Below are 19,162 nucleotides of genomic sequence, written 5' to 3'. Positions count from 1 at the left end.
ATATATATGTCGCCACGAAAGCGTTCAATGCGTACGGCGCTGTTGTTAAACGGACACCGAGGAGCGCGTCCTGCTCCTTCTTTGCAGTGCGTCCGTGTAATGCAGCAGCGCCATACGTTGAACACTTTCGAATAAGGCGGTCAGACTCGTATACCATGCACAAAAGGGGAGAAGAAGACCTGCAAACGCAACAAGACGTGCACGCTACGACTGGTGTCCCGAGCAAAGTCTCTGTTCTCTGCTAAAACTATCGACGTAGTTTTGTGTTGTTGACGAACCAACTGTGACACATGTGAGTTTAATTTAACGTGACAACCGCCAGAGGACATTGATATGCCGATAAGCAGAAGTGGCGGCTTGTAGGCGTCGAAAACGTACCAACTAGAACTGCTGAGGCTGACGACACGTCAAATGCGTATATCGAGCAAGAAAGATTACGATGAGAGGAGACGACACTGCAGGACCGCCTGACGCTCAAGTCTGAAGAGACAAGAAAGTTGCGATATAGAATGTTCTGATTGTACCCGCGAGGGACGGACTGCCGACGACTATGGGACTGAACGCCTACACAGCTACAGAAACCTAGCGCTGAACGCACAGCTTGCACGCTTTGTCCAGCGAATCTGCTTTGGAAAGCGTGTAGGAACACGCCTGAAGGCGTCTTCGTATAGGAAGCGTCCACTGTATCGAAAATATTCCTGGCCTATTTCCTGCTTAAAGGCAAGAGACATGGAATATCATTCTTCATGGGTAAAATTAGGCATGCGAGAGCCAACGTGTTTACGTGAAGTTGCGTCTGTTTCCAAGTGCCGGATCATTACTATATGTATACATGCGTAAACGCCGCACAACGTATCCTCGTCAGCCTTCGTCAGCCCGTCCATTCCACGCCATGCCATTTAAACCGCGCTGCTGGCATAAGCTAAACGTGTCCGATGCTGTTAATCCCTAAAAACACGGTACACATTTCGGCCGGCACAAGCGCATCCTCATCGCGAAGTGGACTCGCCGATGCCGGGCGGTAAACCCTGACGCCAAAGACACATCTCGTGTGGTTGGCATTTACCCACGGCGAAACCAGAGGGTCGTGTGCGTACTTGCGTAAGGGGGAGGTATGTGGCACGGCCTGAGCGGCGGACCCCAGGCAGGGAACTGCGGCTTCAGCCCTTTGTCAGGACTGGAGGCGACGCCGCCGCAGTAGCCCACGTAACCTGCGATTGCACGGGGGAGGGGACAGAAGGGATAGGGGGAGGACCGCGCATTAGACGACGACCTCCACATTCTGTGAGGGGGGGGGGGCGCAAAGGTGACAGTCATGTTGGGATGCGACACGGATGCACTGGCGAGAAAAGAAGCGACTCCTCGATCATGTCAACACACTTGTCGCGCGCGCCACGATACCTGCAGTGGGCACTGCGCAAGAACTCGTTCCCTGCGCCGCCGCCTTTCTTCGTAGCTGGGAAACGTCGCGAAATCCATCGGAAGGAACCGCCATCAGAGTTTCATATACTATATACTATCTATATAGCTAAGTACGTCATTGAGGGGAGAGATAGATGGAAATGAGAGAAAGGCAGGGAGGTTAACCAGAGTTAAAGACTCCGGTTTGCTAGCCTGCATTAGGTGAATGGAAAGAGGAAGTAAAGACGGAAAGATGAGCGGTGACAAAAACAAAAGCGCGAAAAAGAAGGAAAAGAAAGTGGACGGGATGGGATCATTATAGTCTTTCTAATAGGCCACTGCCACATAAAAAATCTCAACAAGGCCTTGACCGACTTCCGGTGCGACGACAGTTCATGTCGGCATTCCAAGACCCGTCACTTCGACTTCGACCCCCATCTGGACTCTCTCGACTCGAGAAAGCAGTACTTTGACGACTGTGGCTTGGTGTCGCCTTCACAAGATCTTTCGCCTTCCGAGTCGGTATGGAAGAGAGCGCGACTTGCAGCCACTGCTGTGGCGAGGGGACTACTGGACACGTACTTTGCCGCTGTCCTCGATACAGCGCGCACCGGCTGTCACTAGCGGCCGCGTTGGCACGCCTTGACGACAGGCCACTTTCGTCGTTATGGCTACGAGTTATCACTATAGGCTCTGATGTTTTGGCACCACGCAACTTTTACAGGTCGGACAGCAACAGTGAAAGCGAAACGCACACCAAGGCGACACAAGACGTGTTGGAAGAACGGTTGTGTTTGTCCCCTTCTGTTTGCTGCGCTTATATACGATGAAAACTGCCATGCGCTTCCTAATCGGCTGGAAGAGTTCTTCAGGAGCAAAGACGCGTCTTCTGTATTTCGAAGCACATGCGCAATAACACCAAGACTCAGGAACGTTCCCAGTGATATGTATAGATTCCCAGTATATATGTTGTTCACTTTATCCGCCCTTTATCTGACTCTCTCCGTCACTTATACTAGACCTTGCTCCGTCTATAGGACGTATAGGCACACCGCGGACGTGCACTTGGCTGACCTCCCCGCCTTTAATTACTTTCTCCATTAGGGCACCGTAATTGCCCCTGGTTAAGGGCCAAGCTATCTCGGACGACTCGTGAAGTAACTGATGGATGTGCTTTCAGCAAAGCACGGTTACCCGACGACGTCGATGACCAACGAACGATGATCTATACACCGACACTCGCAAATCAAGCCAGCATAAACTGGGACTGGCGTGCGTTAAAACAAAATGCCCGACAACTCGAGGACACAGGCGTGGCGTGTCAATAGTTCCAAGTTCCAATAGTTCCAAGTTCCAAGTTCCAACAATAGTTCCAAGTTTATCGCGCGCAGTCGCACAGTTAAGTATTTAACTCGTTGAACCACGTAAGTACACACAATTTCTTTTTTGTGCAGGAGATGGAACAGTTTTTATACAACATTGTATACAGGTACTTCTGCATGTAAGTGTTCTCGTTTCATTCAGAACAAATTAAGTAAAGATACCGGGAATACGCGGTAAACTTAATTTAATCGCCGCTGAAAACGTCTACAACTTTTTAAACGCGCAATAAATATTCGTCTGGCAAAAGCTCGCTCCCGATTTCCTTTGTTTGTTATTGTCTCTTTTATTTTTTGCTTCCTTGTTTCTGTTTCGCCCCCTCTCGACGCGGCATGCTCGCAGTGTCACATGCAAATGAATGTCGCATGCAGATGGCCTCTCCATTCCTGACAAAATGGCATATATATACGCATAGGCTTTTCCACGCTGAACATTGTGTGCGACAGATGCTGCACAGCGAAGGAGAGACGCACACGTGTGGTTATTTCCGTGTGGTTATTTATAACGTATTTATTTATTATTTTTTTCGTTATTCATTTATAACGGTGTGGTTATTTCGAGCGCTGAAATAATTAAGTACGGCGTGTTGGTACAGTTGAACTTCTAAGCAAACAGACAGCAGTAAGTTGACGAGCGTCTGATTTGCTCTTCCTCTGTCTCGCCCTGTATTTTTTTTTTTTTAATATATATACTTGCAGCACGCACGAAAAATTCTCACTACGCAGCAACAGCACTTAAAATTGACCGCTATACATTTGGGCAGCCGTAAAGCGATCTGACACACCCCCACCGCGATTTCTCCAAGACACAGTTAAGCACGCGTTCTCCGTATTTGTCGCGCTCAGTTCTCACAGGTGCTAGCCGTATGGGCAGCCCCGCGGGTGACTAAGTGTGCCTGCGCGATTGTATAGCAGGGCCCCATGCGTGAGCACATATATATACATTCACTCTGGCGCAACGCGACCCGCTCGCGTTCGCCGTGCCCGCACTGAGTACGGGGTGCGTGTGCACACACACGCGGCGCGAATCTCGCACGCGAGGCCACCGCCGGGCGCCGATTCCCGACCGGAGATAACATTGTGCCGCAGCCGAGCGCCGGTCGCATTAACGGCCGCATTCATCACGGCAGCGCCACTTTCTTCCGCGCGCGCCTTCGCTGCGCCGGCCAACACACACTGGGCATGGCGACGCGCGCGCAACCGACTCGCGCGTGGCCTGCAACCTGCAGGCCGCGCTGCCCACGCTGCTGCCACCGAAGACCGCGACTGTACGAGAGACGAGGCCTTTCTTCCTCGTGCACCGCGCATTCGACCTCACGTCCAAGGACGGAGTTATCGCTATGCGTCGCCAAAGTCCGCACCTCTCTCTACATATGGAGCAGTCCCTTGCACAAAGTCGTGCATTTGTATACATCCCGCTGCATCTCAGCGGGAAAGCTACATGGCGACGGCAACAAGAACTCGATAGAAACTCGACGGAGTCTTTTTACATGGAATTTTGTTAGGGGCCTAAGCGTTGTATACGCGCTGCGAAACGAAAGTGTTTGTACACCTGTGGGACAGAATGAAACACAAAAACGACATGCAAGAGCCACGCAGTCTTCGTGTCGGCACCAGCTGGTACATGCGTGGCGCATGTTCTAACTGCTGCCCATGGAGCACTTGGGCGCCCTGGACCTGGACGCGTGTCGACGTAACCTATACGCCCACCACGTTGGCGCGATGCCTGTGGCGTTCTGCTGTCGAGTATGAAGTTCCGCGGGTTCGACTCCTGTCTCGGCGGGTATACGGAATTTCAGAAGGGAGTGAAAGGAACTACGGAAGCTTATACTTTTGTTGTGAGATCAGGACTCACGCTATAGGTAGCGGGCAAGTTGTTAGCAGTATTAACGTGAAGCCCTTTTCAATTTTCGGCGTATACCGACATTGCCGTATAACTGACGTTCTTTTTTTTAAGCGTACTTGCATAAATTGCCTACGAATATACGAGTACGACGTATACCAGCTCACGGAGGTGTGCAAAAGTTGTGTTAGCGTCAATTGCCGATGCAAAGCGCAGTACTCCAAGTTCGTGTAACATTGTGGTAAGGGACTACTCCGCATCCGCCCCTCTCAACAACACGTACGGCATTCAAATACATCTTAACAGAAAGTGAACACAAACACAACTGAATTTCCATTTCGATTTAGAGGGACGGTCGAGAACGCTGTAAAACAAACGCACGTCAAACTGTATGCATTATACTCAGTCACATCTTAACAGAAAGTTTATTAGGTCAACAGAAACACAAGATGCATATGCACACCGAGCATGTATGAAAAGTAAGAAATTTCGACGGGCTGTCCACGGCTGCCGTCGCTGCCTCGTCTCTCGTTCGAGCGAGATGTGCGATAAACTTCACAGCATTCCACACGCGCACCTGCGCGTTAGAGACCGTGCTGCGCGCCTGCTGTGCAGTCGACGCACGCGGCCTGGTCGCACGATTGCGCAAGGCGGTCGAGCACGCGCATGTGTGTACGCACAGAGGCGGGCGCCCCCGTCCTGGCGAGGAGCGACCTTGAGCGACGGCAGTGTATTTGTACGCCGAGGCGGAGTAGCTGCAGAGGGCGAGCGCGGCGGCTGGTGGCTACCGCGCCACCACCGCCGCCGCCTGCGGCCGATTCCCGGCTGCGATACGAGGGGGAGGGGGGGGCTCCGACACAAAACGAACTCATCAATTACCACCGCCCGGGCGAAATATCGACGCCGCCCCACCCCTTGCGTGGAGCAGGGAGAGAGAGAGAGTGTGTGTGAGAGGCGGCGCGGGACTGATGTTTTGCTTTCTCCGTGAGAGAAAGCAAAAACAGAAGGAGGCAAAACTGTCCGAGGATTTTTCACTGGCCGATGCCGGGAGAGTACCCAGCGTGCTGTAGTTTTCCCGACGGCGAATGCCCGGGAATGCCGCTAGACTTCGGTCATCAAGAGTTTTCGGACACGAGATGTCTCCGTCTCTCGAGTCGACATTTCGACTGTATATGGTAAAACTGTTATATCTGATTAGTCCTGTTTAGTCCGATGCCTGGTTAGTCCAGGCATCGAGCTTGTTCTCTCGAGTGGCGCATCATAAATCTGGGCCGCTTTTGAGCGTCTATAAGCCGCCCAGCAACGGTCCAGGTGCGCTGTAGTGTGCGAGTGTAAGGTAAAACGATTTTGTGTCGTCTTGTATACACAGTACAGTGCGCACTCTTCCTTATGCTCAATATCACATGCACTTCTCCTACTAAGCGTTGTTTATACTGTTTGTCCATGTTCTCTTGCTTTCTTTGTTCTACCCATAGATCATAATTTGTCTATCCATTCTGTTCACTCTTTCGATTATTTCTTTTTCTACTTGGACGCGCGGGACAGCTGCAGAATGTCCGCCAAAAGGTGAGACAGTTGTGACGTCCGCGGGGGCGGGGGGTGGGGGGCTCTGTCTTCCCCCTTTCCTAGCAAAATGACCATAATCCACTGTCCTATATTCCCGAAACGTTTTGTCTTTAGCTTGGAAAATCTTGGTATATAGGTGAGCTGTTTGATTCTTCAGCATTTAATTCGTGCCTGCTTAGGTAGAAATAACCAGAGCCCCGGCCACTTCAACCGTCACACGTTGCGACGGGAAGCTTCGCGCAGGCGCTACCTGCTGCGCAGCCGAATATTGTAAGGTCGGGGTTTGCATTGTAGTGGAAATGTACTAACACATGAAAACATTCATAAGGATCGATGAGGCGCGGGCCACCGCTATCGTTAATTGTGAATTATGTGACTGTACAGGACTGCAAATTATGACTTCTTCTTTTTGTGTGTGTCGCCGTCGTTTTGCTCGCAGTGGTAAGGATTATGGCGGAGTTTCGGGCTCTGCATAATAACTGTTCCACTCGAATGGTCCGGAACGTCCCAAGAAATTTCCCTGAAGCATGGGGATCTTCCCCGTCGCATTATTCCTGTCTATTCTATGGTGCGCGCATGACCGACACACATACCAAGTAGCACGCGTTCTGTCACGTGGTATAATTATCCGAGGAAAACTAGGAACGGATGTGGACGATCGACGGGGCTTCCCTTGTCTGAACTTTCAAAGTAAACACCGGTGAAAGCGTGTCCCGCTCCCATATGTAGATGTGCACTTCGTCCTGACCAGACGAGTCCACGCGCCTGTCCAAACGGAAACCGTTTGTTTCCGTCTTACCGCTGCTCGCTCCCAGAGGCGACACGAGCTAGCCACAGGCACGGTGGCTCGCCGTGTTGAGTGCACGCCACGAAGTCGATCGTGGAACCCGCCGCCGCTTCGATCCGCCAGCGTGCCGGCACCTTTTTGGGAGGCCCGTCCCACCGGCAGTTTGTTTGCGCCCCGCAAGCTCTGACAAGGCTGAACGGAGAGAGGCGAAGCGACGCGAAGGCAGCCTAATGACGAGGGGATGGGCGAGAGGCCCGACTGGGAGTGTGCGAGCCCACGTTGGGCGCGCACATACGCGCTCACCGTAGCACGCGCTCACGCACGCGAGCGAGGAGTTGACGCGCGGGACCCCGTCCGTCGTCCTCCTGAAACCTCGCCGCCCCAAGCTGCTCGCGTAATCTCTCGCGGGGGCCCGAGGCGTGCGACTGCGAAGAACGGCGCGTCCCGCCCATTCGAGGAGCGGTCCGCTCTTTTAGAGGTGACCAGCCCCGTCGTAAGAAGCACCACTCTCGCCTACCCGGCAACCCCCCTTCACACACGCACACACGCGCACACTTACAAGGTGCTGCCGTCATCGGTGGGCCCCGCCGCCAATGTTGATGCGTGCGCCAAAATGAGCCGCCCTCGGCATCGCGACAGGCGGAGTCCCAGCTTGGTCGTCGCCGCTCGACACGCACATGGTGCCTTCACCCCCCCCCCCTCTCTCTCTATCTCGCTACGCTCCTTCTTCGTGCTCCGTGAGTCCCTTCGTTCATTGGAAGCGCGCACACCCCTGACTTGGACTTCCTGCCACCGCTGCTGTTCGGCAGTGCCTCTAAACAGCGCTTGTTGATCGGCGTCCCATCGTTTTTATGCTGTCTCCCCCTCTCTGTCCCGCCGGTGTACACGGCCGTCGTGCCGGCAGCAGTAGCCGCAGGAGGAGAAAGGAGGAGGCGGTGCTCTTATGCAGTCGCGTCCCTTTCCTTCTTACTTTCTTTCTTTATTCCTTTCCTTATTTCTTTGAGGAGCAGCAGCCGTGCGTCTCCGTATACTTGTTTTCGCTGCTCCTTTATCGTGCTCCTCCTCTCGCTTAATTCTTCGCCTAACCAACGCCGGCAGCCAGCCGGTCGGTCGGCTGGCCCGGCTTTCAGCGATTTCGCCGCTTCCTTTCTTTTCGATCATTTTCTTTTTCTCTCTCTTTCCCTCTGTCATCTCTTCCTGCTCTCGCTATCGTCATTTCTTCCCTAGAAGCTGCCCCGGAGGAAATGGCCGTCGATCTTCACCGTGCACCTCCCCCCCCCCTTCCTCTCTCGCTCTATTGCGCTGAATTTTCTTATACTTCGCCCTCCCAGTGTACGGGGCGCTGTCGCTGCGCTTTCTGTTGTTCTATCCCTCGGGGCGGCCGGTTTCTCGGCTCGCAGCACCGACAAGCGAGGCCTCAGCCACGACCAGGGCGAAGGGCGGGGAGGTCAGCCGGAAGATTTATGGACCGCCTTCGGCTCAAGCCGGCCACCGCCGCTCGCGCTGCCGAACTGCGGCCTCGGCGACGGCGGCGCGATCCGCGAGCGCCTCGCTTTCGCCCCTTTTCTGGCATGGCAGCTCGCACGCTCCGCCATTACTGGCACGGAGAAACTGACCGTGAGACCCGAAGCGCTGGTACGTGTGCGAGAAAGAAGTTAAAAGGTCGACGCGTTCGGAGCGAATCCTCCGGGCCTGCGAGGAATTTTTAAGGACTTGAATGACAACAGCTGTCCCGCCGCTCATCAGTATTTGCCGCTAGCGCATTTTACTATATATTATTCCTGCCCAGAGTATCAGATGTCGACAGTTTAGGACTGTCAGCACTTTTCGTGTGACAGTGGAATGTTCGTGAAGAGATGCTAAAGGTCGCTCAATGCTCAAAGGCGTTGCTCTCAGGGGCGAAAATGACCGACACGACATATCATTTCCGCCCCGGTGTCCTCATCAATAATAATAATAATAATAATAATAATAATAATAATAATAATAATAATAATATCCTTTATTTCAGACAACAAGGGCTCGGATACAAGGGCAAAAGACAGATGTGTTCTGCGTGACGGGACTCAAGCACCCGAATACACACACTCAGAGCATGTAGCAACAGAAAGAACATAATGCACTACCGCCACATACACAGCACAGTTTTATACAAAGTAAACAACCGAACAAGGTTCAAGCTTTTGCAATCTTAAATGAAAATTCGTAGAAATAAGAAACCCTAGGATCATAATAAATCCTGTATACACAACCTATTGATTGTTAGGACAAGAAAGGAGGTAAACTTCAACATTTGTTTTCAAAGAGTTCAGGGACACGCATTTCTGAATAATTTCTATGGCCTGTGTATGTCTGTGGAGAACACTGCGAATTAAGTATGAAAGCATTTGGGTTCCGTAGTTGGTCTTCACAAGTGGAGTTCTGCAATGGTCGTGATGGTCCCTTCAGTCCCGTGTGCTACAAGCTACGTTCACTTCCACTCTCTTTCTCTTTTTATCTTCCTTAACCCTTCCCCCCGTGCAGGGTAGCCAACCGGAACTGCCTCTGGTTAACCGCCCTGCCTTTCTCTGCATTCTTTTCTCTCTTCTCTCTCTCTCGTCAACGATGTAGTTCCTTCACGTGGTGCTGTTTAGGTTCGCTTCGACGGTGAGCTGGAGGCCACCCATGCTAAAGTTAAGCTCAACGAGGAAGGAAAAGTCGAGTTTCTAAAATACTTCGACGGGGCCAAGCCAAGAGTCGAACCTTTGTGCACGGCACGCATACACCACGCTGCCGGTGCTCTTCGCAACTTGTAGAATTTGAAAGCCAGCTTCACTGCAAGATAGAAACTTTCACACGGCGCAATGCTTACGCACTGTGCGCGCACGCGAACCGCTGAAGCGTAACAGGTGCGACAGGTCTAGCGCGCCAACAGTGGTTGCGCGCACGCAACGCAGCCTCCGCGCCAGAGAATTCACGCGCGCGTCCCGAGACCGGCCTCGTATTGATAGGTTTCGCGCGGCCGCAATGTGTGGTACACAGGCGTGCTGCTGCTGCGGCGGCAGAGGCGGAGTAGCGCGTCGCGTAGGAAGCGTTTCGACCCACTCTCGGGCGCTCCCTTTCCTTCCTGGATGTTTGCATCGAGGGATGCGCGCGTATACAGAGGCTGGGGAGAGAGAGGAATGATGAAAAATAAAATACAACGAGGAAAAAGGGTGGCGGCGTCTACCAGATTACGCGCGCCGTCGAGCGGAGGACCCATCGGCGCTGCTCTCTTGCGCATCGCGTTGCTCGCCCGAGCGGGCGGCCGTAATTTCGGGGTAGTGCGGGGACGGGGAGGAGGGAGCGGCGGCCGACGGGCGACGCGCTGTGGCGGCGGCAACCTGCAATTTGCGCGCCACTTGGACGCGTGCGCCGAGGCTTCCGTGTGCCGGGAGGGGGGGGGGGAGGAAATGGGCCGCGGTCGCTTCCTGGCCTCTTGCGCGCGCAGCCGCGGATGTGTCGTCCGACTTGGCGCCTCGTCGGTGCAGTGGGGTAAGGGTCGTGCGTTTGTGCGTGTCTGTACGTCAATAGCGCGAGTGTACGTATACGTGTAATGCATGCCTTCGTGTGTGTGAGTCTGCGCTTGCTTGCGTACATGCGCAACCATCTGGTATACTCGAATGCAGGAGTGTGCTCTTTTCTGCACCCCTCTGTACCAAAACCCCGAAATGAGGAGAATAAAATTCGAAGACGAACTACCGTTGCGTCGATACATGCGAGACGTTCTCTCTCTATTTTTTTTTTTTTTTTTGCATTTCTGAATGTGTAGTAATGACACATTTGGTTCTCCTTTGCCTACAAGTGTACTTCTTAATGGAGCCATAACCAAACAACCTCTGAAAACTTCGTGCGCTCTATTGCAGCCTTTCCCGTCTGATGCCTACGATAAACATCTGCTCAACACCTACTGCATTTTCCTCTTCTGTGGCAACTATGGTTTGAATGCTTCGACTAACCTATTGGTCTCTATGCATCCTCATACATCAAGACGCTCCTTCCCACTCTTTCATTTGTTTCTGTCATCACCAATGTCTTCGACAAGTGCCAGTTGTCGCATGTCCTCGTCGTTAGCGCCGCTAGCATCATCATCAACAACATCGTCATGGGGCACACGCGTCGTATACGTTGCTCCACGGCGCAACGCGTCCTCCTATCACGTGCAGTGCTTGAGCGGCCGTGGTGGTTTGCTTGGCTGAGCGCGGGTCCTTACCTAGCATGTGCAGCCAAAGCTGAGGTTCGAACCCACGTTCAACAAGCTCACTTGTTTGCTTATTTACAATTAATGGAGATTCATAAAAACGTTTAACGCCAACGCGGTAATAACATCACACATAAGGACTTCTAATTTATAAAAAAACTGCTGCCTTAAAAAAAAAAAAAAGAACTGTAGTGGGCTTCTCCGCACTAACAGTCGTATTGCGGAGAAGCAAGCTGCAACGAACGGTATTCATTACGCGTCCGCGTTATGAACGTCTCTTGTCGGGAAACATCGCCTGTTAGGAAACCAAGTATTATTTTTTTCTTGTCATTTAGTCCGTGCCTTAAGGTTATTCAAATGAACACAATGTAAAACACCCTGCTATTTTCGGTTGGAGGGGATATTATTTCACTTTTCCATACTCGACGGCTACTAGAGGAAATGACTTTCGCTCCGGAAAGCCTCGCCTAAAGACCGCGTGAACGTTCCAAATGCCGATTATGGAAATCCTTCAGTTGCATTTATAGACGTATATGCAACACTTCAACAATGTTGCCCTTCTGCTGTATCAAATTTCAGAACTTACGTCATGTCAACGCTAACCTGCAGATAACTATCTTAAGCTACAGACCATAACTTCTTAAAGGGACACCTAAAAGGAACGTCGTACTCAGTTCCATCATTAAATTACGCTTCTGCAATGTCATAACGGCAATACGTGCAATAAAAAGACTTATGGTAAGCCAGAGCAAATACATAAATTAAAGACGGGCGGCGGACCGCGTTGGGCTAAAGTTCCTGCACCTGATCATCATGACGTCACCCATTTTGCACTGCGTCCTCTCCCGCTTAGTTAATTGTCTATCACGTACGAAGGATTGCGCATTGCACATTAATGAAGAGAATGAGGTAACTACGCAAGTTTAGACGACGCTTACTGCAACAAATCGACCAAAAAGGTTATGCGGATCCCACAGGTCCTGTAAATCCGTTCAAACAAAGCTTTCTTTAGTGTTTGCTAGAGACGCTGTCTTTGTTTAGAGGAAATTTGCAACTACGGAGTGTAGCTATGAATTTCCTGTTCGTTCCTCATTTAGGCAGGTAGTCTTGTGCCTGGTCCTCCGGAGATAGGTAAAAGACTGTCTTCGAACTGTTTGGTAATGTGTCGCAATGAAAAAAAAAGCAAGAAAATACTGTTGTTGTTGTTGTTTTTTCTTCGTGACGGATTATTCGAGGGCTACTTTGGTTTAGATCGTTGCGAACGTCTTGCACCGCGAAAAGACGCCTTCTTGCCTCGTCCCTCGTTTTTCCCCCCGCCGCAAGACATTCAAGACGACATTCTTCTTATCGCACTGTTGCGTTTCGCCTGCGACACGTGGTTTTGCCGGCGCGACTGCGGCGGGGCGGCAGACATTTTGGCCCGATCGTCGTCGCCGCAACGCTCATCGGCAGGTGTTTCCAGGCGCGACTGCGGCGATGCGACCGCAAAGGATCACCCTCTCATTCCAGTCATTGTGCCCGAACCAGGCGATGCGAAAGCAGGGATTATCATCTCATTACAGTCATTGTGCCCGACCGGCAGCGCTACAACAGGGTGCTACGAGATCGTGCTCGACAGGGTGCTACGGCAGCGCTACGACAGGGTGCTACGAGATCGTGCTCGACATGGTGCTACGGCCGCGCTACGACAGTGTGCGTCACCATTAGCCCATTGTACATTCACGTGCTCGTCTTTTGAGGGGTTCCTTCTTGCCCTCAACTGCGAGAGTATAAAAACAGCTGCCCCCGGACGCCAAAAGAGAGGGCTCCGATTTCTTCTGTTGAGTGAAGTGCTCTCCCGTCTCTCTACTTCGGTCAAACCTGACCGCCAACTCTTTGCGATGTTAAAATAAACAAGTTGTTTCGTTGTTACCAGTCGACTCATGCTTTGCCGGGACCTTCGGATGCTTCCAGTTGTACCCCAGGCCGCCAGGCCAACGCTACCCTTGGGGCTTGCGACCCAGGTACAACCACGGGCGTCAGCGCCGAGTTCCCAACAGATCGTACCAGCGGTGCGATCCAAACATCTGGTTGGCAGCGGTGAGATCGCCTCCGACTTCAAACAACTGTCTGCCAGCGGTGAGATCGCGACAACGGAGGCCAGCAGCGAAGATATGCAGTTGACTGTATGCTGAGCAGCTCATCGACGATCCGGGAGCAGTGCAACGAGCCCTGTGTGATGACTGGTTGCCTGCAGCGGAACGACTGCGCTGGACTCTTGGCTGCGAGGTTTGGTGAGTGCGGGACTTTCTTCTTCTGAGCTTTGCCAGGCTTTTTGTTAGTGTCAGAAACAGAGCTGGTAATTGTGGTTGTCGTTGCTGCCGGGTTAGTTTGCGGCAAGACAATAGTAAGCAGTAGAGAAAGCAGCATTCAGAGCAGCCATGGATTTGAAGTCGTTGCGCAAACCGAAATTGTTGGAGCTTGCAAGAGAGTTGGGTCTGGATGTCTCAGACAAACTAAGAAAACCTGAACTGCTAAAGGCTATTCTTGAGTTAGAAGCTGAGGATGACGAGCTGTCGGAATGCCTTGAGACCATTGAGGAGAGGGAGACTGCAAAAAGACAGGAGCGCGAACTTAAAGAACAGAAAGAGCGAGAGCAACAAGAGAAAAAAGAAGAGCGTGACCGTCAACACGCTTTGGAAATGAAGCGTCTCGAGATAGAGATGGAACGCGCTCGTAATGGAAGTCAGGCACACGGTGCAGGAGAACGAGTATTGTTCAAAATGACTGACCTGATGCGGCCGTTTAAGCTTGGAGAGGACATTGGTTTGTTCCTGGTTAACTTTGAGCGAACGTGCGAGAAGCAGGGGTTCTCTCGGGAAACGTGGCCACAGCGCTTGCTCACTTTGTTACCCGGCGAGGCGGCCGACGTAGTCGCTCGCTTGGATAGAGAGGAGGCAGAGGATTTCGACAAAGTAAAATCGAGTCTGCTAAAAAAGTACCGGCTGTCTGCGGAGGCGTTCCGTCGGAAGTTTCGGGAAAATGAGAAAGGCAAAAGTGAGTCATATACAGAGTTTGCGTATAGGCTTATGTCGAACATGCAGGAGTGGCTCAAAGAAGAGAAAGCGTTTGGTGACCACGATAAAGTTCTGCAGTGCTTCGGGCTAGAACAGTTTTATAGTCGGTTACCGGAGAACGTGCGATACTGGGTCTTGGATAGGCCAGACGTTTGGACGGTGGCTAAAGCCGCTGAGCTAGCCGAGGAGTTTGTGACGCGTCGGGCTCGCGGAGCTAAGGACGGTCAAAAGGGTGAATTTGGCTCGAAGTTCGAGAGGCCGAAGTTCACACCCATGAGAGCAAAGGGGAACACGCGTAGTGCGGATGCGAGTGGAAGCAGTGCGACCGAACCTAAGGAGACGGCGGCAGCCGAAGCCGAACGCAGAAAGCGGTTCGAGATGAGGCAAGCGCGCGTTTGTTATACGTGCCAGAAGCCGGGTCACTTTTCGGCGCAGTGTCCGGAAACAACACCAAAAGTTGTGTTTTTTTCAATAGGCAGCACTGACGAGAACATGAAGCTTCTCGAGCCTTACATGCGAGACCTCCTCGTGAACGGGAAAGAGTGCCGAGTGCTTCGCGATTCCGCAGCTACGATGGATGTAGTTCACCCGTCTTATGTAGAACCCCATATGTTCACGGGCGAGTGCGCGTGGATCAAGCAAGCCGTGGAAGCTCATAGCGTGTGTCTGCCAGTAGCAAAGGTGCTTATTGAAGGACCTTTCGGAGCGCTTGAGACAGAGGCGGCAGTGTCATCTATGCTGCCACCCCAGTACCCGTACCTATTTTCAAACAGGTCCGATCACCTCCTGCGCGAGAAGGGGCTTTTGTTTGGTGAAGCTAGTGTTCAGGCCTTAACCAGATCGAAGGTTCGGGAGCTCGCTGCAAAGGCGGCAGTTGCGGGGCCGACGTTATCAAACAACGAAAAAGGGTCAGAGGCGCAGCAAGCTGATATTCAGAGCACGCCCGAACTGAATAAACTCGAGTCTGTAACGTTAAAGGCGCCAGATACTGGAGAGGAAACGCCCGACACGGGAAAGTTAGAAGAGCTATCTACTGATTTGCTCATCGCGCCTACGTCAGACGGACTTAATAGGCTGCTAAAAGTCAGCCGGTCGGCTTTGATAGCCGAGCAAAAGAAGGATGGCAGCCTGGAAAACGTGCGCTGCAATGTCAAAGAAGGTATCGCCAGGAAAACTGCGCGTTTTGTGGAAAGAGGTGGAGTCCTGTACCGGAAGTATCTAGACCGCAGAGGAGTGGAGTTCGATCAGCTGGTCGTGCCTCAATGCTATCGTCAGGATCTGTTGCGCTTGTCACACGGGGGTTCGTGGTCCGGACACCTTGGAGTTAAGAAAACTAAGGACCGTCTCTTGCAAGAGTACTATTGGCCGGGGTGTTTTCGGGACGCAGACCATTTCGTGAGGACATGTGACACTTGTCAGCGGGTGGGCAAACCAGGGGACAAATCGAGGGCGCCGTTGAAATTGGTACCTATCATTACGGAGCCTTTTAGACGGCTCGTTATTGATACTGTGGGACCTCTGCCGGTAACAGCCACGGGGTACAGACACATTTTGACTGTGATCTGCCCAGCGACAAAGTTCCCTGAAGCAGTGCCGCTTAAAGAACTCAGCTCAGTTGAGATAGTTAATGCACTACTGTCCATATTTGCGCGAGTTGGTTTTCCTGCGGAAATCCAATCAGATCAGGGCACAGTGTTTACTAGCGCTTTGACGACAACTTTTCTCGAAAGGTGTGGGGTAAAGCTGTTACACAGCTCAGTGTACCACCCACAGTCGAATTCCGTTGAGAAGCTCCACTCCGTCATGAAGCGCGTGTTGAGAGCGTTGTGTTTTGAACATCGAACTGACTGGGAGCTGTGTCTGCCTGGGGTGATGTTTGCTTTAAGGACCGCGCCGCATGCGGCTACGGGGTTTTCGCCAGCTGAACTGGTGTACGGTCGCTCGCTTCGATCTCCGCTTCGCATGCTTCGAGAATCATGGGAAGATAGGGGCGACGACCCAGTCGTGGTGGAGTACGTACTTAAGCTCCTCGAACGCTTAAGAAGGGCACAGGAGTTGTCAGGTGAAGCAATGACAAAGGCCCAGCAGAGGGCCAAGGTTTATTATGATCGGACAGCCAGGGCCCGTCGTTTTGAGGTTGGCGATGAGGTCATGATATTGCGCACATCGCTAAACAACAAACTAGACGTGCAGTGGGAGGGCCCAGCACGAATTGTTCAGAAACTGTCGGACGTTAACTACGTGGTAAGTCTGCCAGGAAAGCGGAAAGCACAGCAAGTTTACCACTGTAATCTGCTCAAACCTTATAGACAAAGGGAAGCAGTGGTGTGCATGATGGTAAACGTTCCTGAAGAGCTTCCGGTCGAGCTTCCGGGACTAGGCTCAGTGACGAACAGGGAAGACACCGGTCAAGTCATTAGTGACCTTATCAGTAAAGCACCGCTGTCGCCCGAGCAGAAAACCGAACTACACCAGCTATTACAAGAGTTTCAAGGTCTGTTCTCTGAGAGGCCTGGTAGGACTTCTGTACTTACTCATGATATAGAACTTACCTCCACAGAGCCAGTACGATCCAAGGCGTATCGGGTGTCACCCCGCCAGAGCGATATTATGGAGGCTGAGGTAAAGAAAATGCTACAGCTCGGTGTTATTGAGGCAGGTGAGAGTGATTATACCTCCCCTTTGATTTTAGTTGAGGTACCGGGCAAGGAACCTCGTCCTTGCGTCGACTACCGCAGGCTTAATTCCATCACTAAGGATCAAATTTATCCGATCCCTAACATCGAGGAGCGCCTTGAGAAAGTTAGTAGCGCTCAGTTTATTTCCACCCTAGATCTTGTCAGGGGTTATTGGCAGGTTCCACTTACAGAAGAGGCTAGTAGGTATGCGGCGTTCATTTCACCAATGGGAACATTCCGTCCTAAAGTGTTAAGTTTTGGTTTGAAGAACGCGCCATACTGTTTTTCAAGTCTCATGGATAAAGTGTTGCGGGGACAGCAAGAATTCGCTTTACCGTATCTAGACGACGTAGCGATATTCTCCGCATCCTGGTCTGAGCATATGGCACACTTGCGGGCAGTGCTAACCCGCCTGCGCGAAGCGGGCTTGACAGTCAAGGCTCCTAAGTGCCAGTTAGCACAGGCCGAGGTTGTCTACCTCGGTCACGTGATTGGTCAGGGTCGTCGCCGCCCCTCTGAAATAAAAGTGGCCGCTGTGCGAGACTTTCCGCAACCGCGCACCAAGACCGATATTCGGTCGTTCTTGGGTGTCGCCGGCTACTATCAGAGGTACATCCCCAGGTACTCTGATATCGCGGCTCCCCTGACGGATGCTCTAAGAAAAACAGAGCCTCAAACAGTCGTCTGGGACGAGACAAAGGAAAGAGCTTTTAGCGCCCTAAAGAGTGCCCTAACAAACCAGCCTGTGCTACGATCGCCAGACTATACAAAAGGGTTCGTTGTTCAGTGCGATGCTAGTGAGCGAGGCATGGGCGTTGTACTGTGCCAACGGGAAAATGGAGAAGTAGAACACCCCGTCCTGTATGCTAGTCGTAAGCTGTCCAGTCGTGAGCAGGCGTATAGCGCCACCGAGAAAGAGTGTGCGTGTCTCGTGTGGGCCGTTCAGAAATTGTCATGCTATCTAGCCGGCTCGAGGTTTATCATTGAGACGGATCACTGCCCTCTCCAATGGCTGCAGACCATCTCTCCCAAAAATGGCCGCCTCCTGCGCTGGAGCCTCGCTTTACAACAATATTCCTTTGAGGTGCGTTACAAAAAGGGGAGTCTCAACGGTAACGCCGATGGCTTAAGTCGAAGCCCCTAACGTAGGAATCAGCCTCAAAATTGTTTGTTACTGATGTTTTTCTTCCTGAGGCAGGATTTTTTTTAACATATTGCTTTTGTTTAGTGTTTCAAAGTGATGATATGCTTTCTAGTGCAATTTTTCAATTTGTGGACGCGTTCTGAGTGATGCTAGACTACTGTAAGGAACTAGGCAGTGGTATAAAAAGGGGAAAGAGCCTGGCAGGGCCTAGTGAGGGTTGTGCCGTGCTTGCTGACTGAGCGGTTGAGTTTCAGCGTAGTTCTAACGCTTGCCGGGAACGAGAACAAAAATGTGAACTCTCCCGAAGTCACTTTGCAGTGTCCCGTGCGAACCTGAACTAGAGAACGAGGCCTTCTCTGTGCGCTGCGCTCAAGAAACGTCGAGGGACGCCCGACTTCGGTTATGAGCATCATCGAGCGACATCCCTCCGGACAGCGGATGCAGTCCCCTGTCCATCGGGATCTCCTTCCCCCGGCGGGGCGGTCTGTTGCGTTTCGCCTGCGACACGTGGTTTTGCCGGCGCGACTGCGGCGGGGCGGCAGACATTTTGGCCCGATCGTCGTCGCCGCAACGCTCATCGGCAGGTGTTTCCAGGCGCGACTGCGGCGATGCGACCGCAAAGGATCACCCTCTCATTCCAGTCATTGTGCCCGAACCAGGCGATGCGAAAGCAGGGATTATCATCTCATTACAGTCATTGTGCCCGACCGGCAGCGCTACAACAGGGTGCTACGAGATCGTGCTCGACAGGGTGCTACGGCAGCGCTACGACAGGGTGCTACGAGATCGTGCTCGACATGGTGCTACGGCCGCGCTACGACAGTGTGCGTCACCATTAGCCCATTGTACATTCACGTGCTCGTCTTTTGAGGGGTTCCTTCTTGCCCTCAACTGCGAGAGTATAAAAACAGCTGCCCCCGGACGCCAAAAGAGAGGGCTCCGATTTCTTCTGTTGAGTGAAGTGCTCTCCCGTCTCTCTACTTCGGTCAAACCTGACCGCCAACTCTTTGCGATGTTAAAATAAACAAGTTGTTTCGTTGTTACCAGTCGACTCATGCTTTGCCGGGACCTTCGGATGCTTCCAGTTGT

At 52.2% G+C, this 19,162-nt stretch overlaps 1 protein-coding gene across 1 annotated transcript in view; it reads right to left on the bottom strand.

The window, feature by feature from the left end:
- LOC142576492 (LIM/homeobox protein Lhx1-like) overlaps positions 1-19,162 on the bottom strand; it is a 227,165-nt gene that overhangs the window by 68,171 nt on the left and 139,832 nt on the right. The window contains exon 3 of the mRNA XM_075686642.1: positions 1,098-1,211. Coding sequence (XP_075542757.1) covers positions 1,098-1,211 — 114 coding nt within the window. The remainder of the gene's footprint in view (positions 1-1,097; positions 1,212-19,162) is intronic.

The sequence above is a fragment of the Dermacentor variabilis genome, chromosome 3 (assembly GCF_050947875.1).
Source record: "Dermacentor variabilis isolate Ectoservices chromosome 3, ASM5094787v1, whole genome shotgun sequence".
Classification (NCBI taxonomy): domain Eukaryota; kingdom Metazoa; phylum Arthropoda; class Arachnida; order Ixodida; family Ixodidae; genus Dermacentor; species Dermacentor variabilis.
The sequence above is the reverse complement of the archived record's forward strand: the minus strand, read 5'-3'. Positions and strand labels throughout refer to the sequence as shown.